Below are 6,000 nucleotides of genomic sequence, written 5' to 3'. Positions count from 1 at the left end.
ACTCGCAACATGGAAGGTCTGCTCTGTGGTCAACAATGAAAATAAAATAAAAGAATACGAAAGTTCTAGAATGATCCAATAGGCAGTATTTCTAAAAGGGAGAAAAAAAATAACTTCATAATTCTCCAAAAAGTAATATTTAGATCTAGTGTACACTTTACTATCTTAAATGCCAGCTCCTTATGAATAAATAAAATAAAAGATTGCCACTTTAGAAAAAGAGCTTTTTTTATTTTTCCAGATTTTTGTAACTTTGAACAAATATCCAATACAATTCCTATTTAAGTGGGATTCATATTGACTTTAAAACTTTCCATATTTTGTGCAAATCATTTTACCTGTCTGACTGTTGGATGCCCATTAAATCACTGTAAAATGTATCATGTTAACTCTGCAGCTGGCCTGCTATAGTGGAACCTAGACTTTTATTGCTTTAATAAAATCATTATGTGAATTCTATTCCTTTTCATATTAAAATACTGCATGGTTAAATGCACAGACAGTACCGCACATGTCTGTGCCCACCTAATTTTTTATCGTAAACCAATACATATTCAAGTAAGTAGAACACTATAGTATTTCTAGCATAGGGCTATGTTGCTACCACCTATATGATTCAGCACAGAACTGGGGAACAGAAGAGGCCAGCATTATTTAGAAGAATAAATCAGATATGCATAGTATTCTGGCAAGGGAAAGCCTTAACCCACACCTACTAATGTCTGGCAGAGTAGTCAGCAGGGTTGTTTCTATCCCCTGAGTCCCTCTGAAGCAGCTCCTGCAATTCGGCCTCTTCTTGCTCCCCAGCACTTACCTTTCCTTGGTCCAGGGGGGGGCACATCACTAGTGCAGAGAGTGCAATTGTGCTCTCTTCACTGGAAGAGCCAAATTTCTTGTTTAATAAAGAGAAATTCAGTTACCAGGAGTTATCAACTTGTGCTGCCGCCTGAGGTGAGCTACTCAACTTGCCTCATTGCCACAATGCCCCTGGTAGTGGGCAATGGGCAAGCCAGCTGGTGTGCTTTTAGCTTGCAAAGCAGAATCAGTCTTGCTGTAGTTGTTATTATAATGGAAGAGAGTTATTGATTGCTATATCATAGTGACCAGTAGTGAGATAGGGACACTCTCATCCAGTGTTAGCTAGATAAGATAATATCAAAAATCCCATCAGGATGCTTATTTTATTTGATATTTACAACATTGAAGAAGTATAAATTGGTGCAGGTAGAAAAAATGTGGATCCATAATGCAGTCCTAATGCAGTCCTAGAGAAAGGCAGAAATGTTTAATCCTTCTTTTGTATGCCTTATGTTATGATGACTCCTTAGTACTTGTAAAGAACTGATCCATGGACAGACATGGTAATCAAACAAAGAGCCCAGATAACATGATATTAAATAAATAGAGACAAACTGGTGCGTGGTACACAGTATTCTTTTTTTCCTGTAAAGCAAAGTAGAAAAAGGATAGGTCTGCTCAAACTATAGTGAATGGGCAGAAGATGGCGATTCTAAAGGGAAAGAATCTAAGACAGTTACCATTTTTTTTCCTTCTACTTTAAACAATAGTTTAATAGGGAAAACCCAAAAATTACAAGAAGAATAAAAATTTCAGTTCTGAAAAAATATATTTTCTGAATATAAATTGAGAAATATATTTATTAAGAGCATTTCTTTACATGGTTAAAGAAAACAATTATTGTGATCCTACAGGTTACTGAACTACAGAACTTCCTACATAACTCATTTTACCTCCCCAAATCCAAATAGTTTATCATGCAAAATGATCAACATTAAAGATGTCATCCAAGTTCCCATCTCATTTCTAAAATACAATTCTCGATAGAGAAATGTCTGCCTCAGAGCAGTAATGGATCACAATCAATCAGAGAGTTGTGTACATTATTCTTGATGCAATCGGATACATCCAATCCTTTTGGCTATATAACCATGGCAAACCTTAACCTACTATGTGCTTTGCATGTGTGTTGTACATGTGCTTTGCACAAGGAGTGACATTTTGACATGCCTTAGCAACAAGTAGACCAAATAAATACACAAAATAAGCACGTTATATATAACCATAACAACGTTTTATTACCATTAAGACTAAACTTGTATTGAAAAGATTTGATATAACAAGACAAGAAAAAGCAATAGCAAATTGTAACTATCAACTAGATTATGCATAGCGAGTAACTTCCTAGTACTCAGGGAAGAGCAGAACGTTTTTTATTTTGTTTTATTTTTTAAAATATAGAACGCTACAGAGCACAAACATACTAAAATTATCAGTGCACTGGATGTGGGAGAACCACCCATTCCATCTTCTGTTCCCATAGCTTTGTTCTTTCGTCTATCAGAGTAACATTAAAATAAAGAACCAGTTTTTTTTTCCGTTTCTACTGTGCATTAAGAAAAATTATTCACGACAAACATGACAACATATCAAACAATATTTCTACACAAGTTACCTTGATACGCTTGTCAATCAAGTATTATAAGAAAACATTTTAAGACATACAAACAGAACTAGCAAAGTATTACAACTTAATAATAAATTAACAGAAAGAAAAAAAAATAACTTTATATATATATATTTATATTATATATACACGTACACACACAAGAAATGACACAATAATATGCTTCTTCCCATAGTTTAAGTAAACAAATAAATAGACTAGCCAAACCTGCTATATTTGATATTGGCCAAATGCATTACATCAGCAATTAAATAAATAAGTGTTGCAAGCAACATAAAAACAGTGTTTAAAATGTGCCAACGCAGCCCAGTTATATTGGAGTGGGCCATAAAGTGAACTCGAAAACTCTTAACAAATTTAAAGCAAATGTTTATTCTTTTTCTAAACACATTACATTGAACTATGATACTAAGATATGTAAATGATTTGTAGCACCTACTGCTCAAACTAAGGAAGTTTTTGCGCCCCCCAAAAAATTAGGTTTTCTTTTATTCTGCTGATATCCCATACTGATGACTTAAAGAAAAAAATTGTCTTGCAATGCACCTCTTGCTTTTTTGGGTTTTGACTGTGGTTTGGGGGTTCTGTGAAGAACACTCTCCCTTGCTCAATAGGATTGTTTGTAACATGCTATGAAAAGGTACGAAGATCAACTGTTTGTAACCCATCTTTCAAAAAACATTCTACTAATCCAATTTAAAACATGTCTTGTTCTCTAAAAAGTTACCAGTGCAGTATGAATGACAAAGTTGTCAATTTCCCCTAAATTAGCCAGTCAAAATATTATTTTATTTTTTTCTCAAATCCAGATTCTCTTGTAAAAATTCTTTATATTTTATAAAAATAGATTTTTCTGGAAACCCATTTTCAGCAAAGAGACCAACTCTTTGGCAACATTGTTCATTTATTTAAATTGTTTTGCGTCATCAGGTATTCTGACCCCTGTGATCCCCTCAGATTTCTCCTTTCAAAGCCTAACAAAGAAACAATACAGTTATTTGCAAAAGTTTTTTATTTTTGTTCCCTTTTTGCACAAATGTATTGTTCCTTTTTTGTTTGTAGCTCCCCTTCAGTGCTGAAACCTTTGCTACATCCCTGCACTTCAAGGGTTATCGGAAAGGAGGGAGGAGTGGGTCACCAATCTGAAAGGACTCATTTTGTGAACAAAAAAGAAAGCTGAGAAAGAAAAGAAAACATTTTTTTTCTTTTCTTTATTGTGTTTAGTTTGTAAAAATTGTTTTTTTTCCAAGTTTTTTTTTTAATTGTTTTTTCTTTTTTTTTTTTACTTCTTCAAATGAACTCATGGTCATCTTAAAAACAGCAACCTTCAAAGAAGGTGTAAAACTAGCCGGCTGGGTTAAAAAAGCCCTGCTCATTGTAATCTATGTATATTATATTCAACAACGACAGCTATGAAAGAACATTCAATGCATCAAAGTTTTTTTTTCTAAGCATTATAAAATCCTTTCCGGTTTATCACAGGATATCCAATGGTAATACTTAGGCAACACTGGCTTATAAAGTCCATGGTTGGTTATAAGCCATTGAGAGTTTGTTTTTTCATCTTCATTTTGTTCATAAGATTAGGGTGATCTGTATAGGCTAGAAATTCAAGACTTGTGGGTTTTGTTGGTTTTAAAGGAAACTTGCAAAACTCTGTCACCCAGGCGATATCCATTAAGGCTGGCAATGGCCATTGCAGCTTCATCATAATTGGTCATTGTGACAAAGCCAAATCCCTTGCACTTGTTGGTGTTAAAGTCACGGATGACTTTCACATTGTTGACAGCCCCGAATGGGCCAAAAAGCTGCCACAGAACACTTTCATCGGAGTCAGGAGAGAGGTTGTAAACAAAGATGCACCAACCAGTACCCGTGTGCCCAGGGATGTTCATTCCCACCAGGCTTGTCATTCCATCAATGGTGATTGGAGAAAACCTAGGCAGATAAAGAATAGCATGTAAGTTATGTGACACTGGGGTCAAGAGTGGGAATGAATAAATAGTGAAAAAAGGAATAATGTGTTTAAAAAAACTCATTGGATGAAGTTCATGAAGGGAATATTTACTCCAAACAACTGAAATAACAAAAATTTATAAAAGTTATATGACTACAAAACTTTAGCTACAATATGACGTGCAAAAGGACAGTTGTGTAAAGTTGTCAATGACCTGATGAATATTCAGGTCATTTTAAGAACTGGAACAATGACTGGTGGCTAAGATTCTCAAGCAGTTTGATTTCTTTAGCAGTGTAAATTATAAGGCTTTTTAATGTAGATACTTGGTGGATCTACCAAGCACAACCTATGTTGTGGTTTCTTTAATATAAATTTGGCTTAGCCAGGTATAAGGCATGCAGTATAGCCAGGGGCTTTGGATTAAAAGTAAGCTTATCTACTCCAAAAGATTATCATAAATATCATACATTTTGCATTATGTTAAAATGGAGTAGAATATAGAACATATTCATCTTTTGGGTATCTAGCATTTTAACTATTTGAACTATTTGAGCTCAATGGAATATGACCCATTGTGGGTTGCATGAATATATATTATTCTAAATTCTACTAAAAAGTCAACATTTAGTTTGACATAGATCATTGTCACCTTATATCTGTAGTAGCATAGGATCATTTCAAGCAAAAAGAGTACTTGATATTAAAACTGTGTAATTTGCACAAAACTGTGTGCAGAAATGGTACAAATTATATTTTATATTTTACAATTTTTTTTTATTTATTCCATTTATTCCAATATTGGAACTGGCATACTATAGAATGTATTGTGTTTATTCTTATATTCTACTGCACTAAGAGTAAAAAGCACCTTCAAAGTAAAATGAAAAAAATAATCATGGCAAAAAATGTATATAGATATATATGTAAATATACACACAACCCCCATACAAATTCACATCTGATTTATATATAAAGAAAGCATATTCAAGGAAACAAAATAAATAAAATGCTATAGTTAGTAATCAAAATACTTCTTAAACCTGCAAGTAAAAAAAGCCTGTGGCTAGTTAAGGTGCACACATCTACACTGTTCATGGAAATGAAATCCAGGACATTTCATACACCCTAAATTGAAAGGGTCAACTGTCCAAGTGTAAATACATGTTTTTTAATTCTGTTAATATTTTAAGGTGTGTTCAATGTGTTCAAATTAAAAAAGTGCGTTTGTGATGAAAGCACTGCTTCATAGCACTGTATTAATTGGAGTTATAATGGCGATGATCTGTTAGAATTAGGAATATTGTTTAATATTGTCCTAATTCTTAAAAGGAGAAACAAAGAAAATATGCTTTGTGACACTAAAACTTTGTTTTAAGCTTTGTATAGTTCTGCCACAACCCTACTGTTTATTGTACATCTGTTCTACAATCACCAGCATGCCAGGTGCCAGAAGGAAAACAACTAACCTGCTAGCAACCATCCCAGGAGCTAAACAGGATATGTTTCTGATGATAACAGAGGATTTTTTTAGGTGTTAATGTTTTAAACTGTTACC

At 33.7% G+C, this 6,000-nt stretch overlaps 1 protein-coding gene across 10 annotated transcripts in view; it reads right to left on the bottom strand.

Annotated features, from left to right (window-relative positions):
* Positions 1–2,070: 2,070 nt before the first annotated feature.
* The window catches only part of elavl4 (ELAV like neuron-specific RNA binding protein 4), a 62,787-nt gene continuing 58,857 nt past the window's right edge, over positions 2,071–6,000 (bottom strand). For 9 of the 10 annotated variants that reach the window (XM_012960493.3, XM_012960489.2, XM_012960492.3 and 6 more), the window contains one exon: positions 2,071–4,423. In XM_012960493.3, coding sequence (XP_012815947.1) covers positions 4,096–4,423 — 328 coding nt within the window. In that variant the 3' untranslated portion in view covers positions 2,071–4,095. The remainder of the gene's footprint in view (positions 4,424–6,000) is intronic. The other variant, NM_001103055.1, reaches the window with a different exon arrangement.

The sequence above is a fragment of the Xenopus tropicalis genome, chromosome 4 (assembly GCF_000004195.4).
Source record: "Xenopus tropicalis strain Nigerian chromosome 4, UCB_Xtro_10.0, whole genome shotgun sequence".
NCBI classification, from domain to species: domain Eukaryota; kingdom Metazoa; phylum Chordata; class Amphibia; order Anura; family Pipidae; genus Xenopus; species Xenopus tropicalis.
Note: the sequence above shows the minus strand (reverse complement) of the source record. Positions and strands in the feature narration are given on the sequence as shown.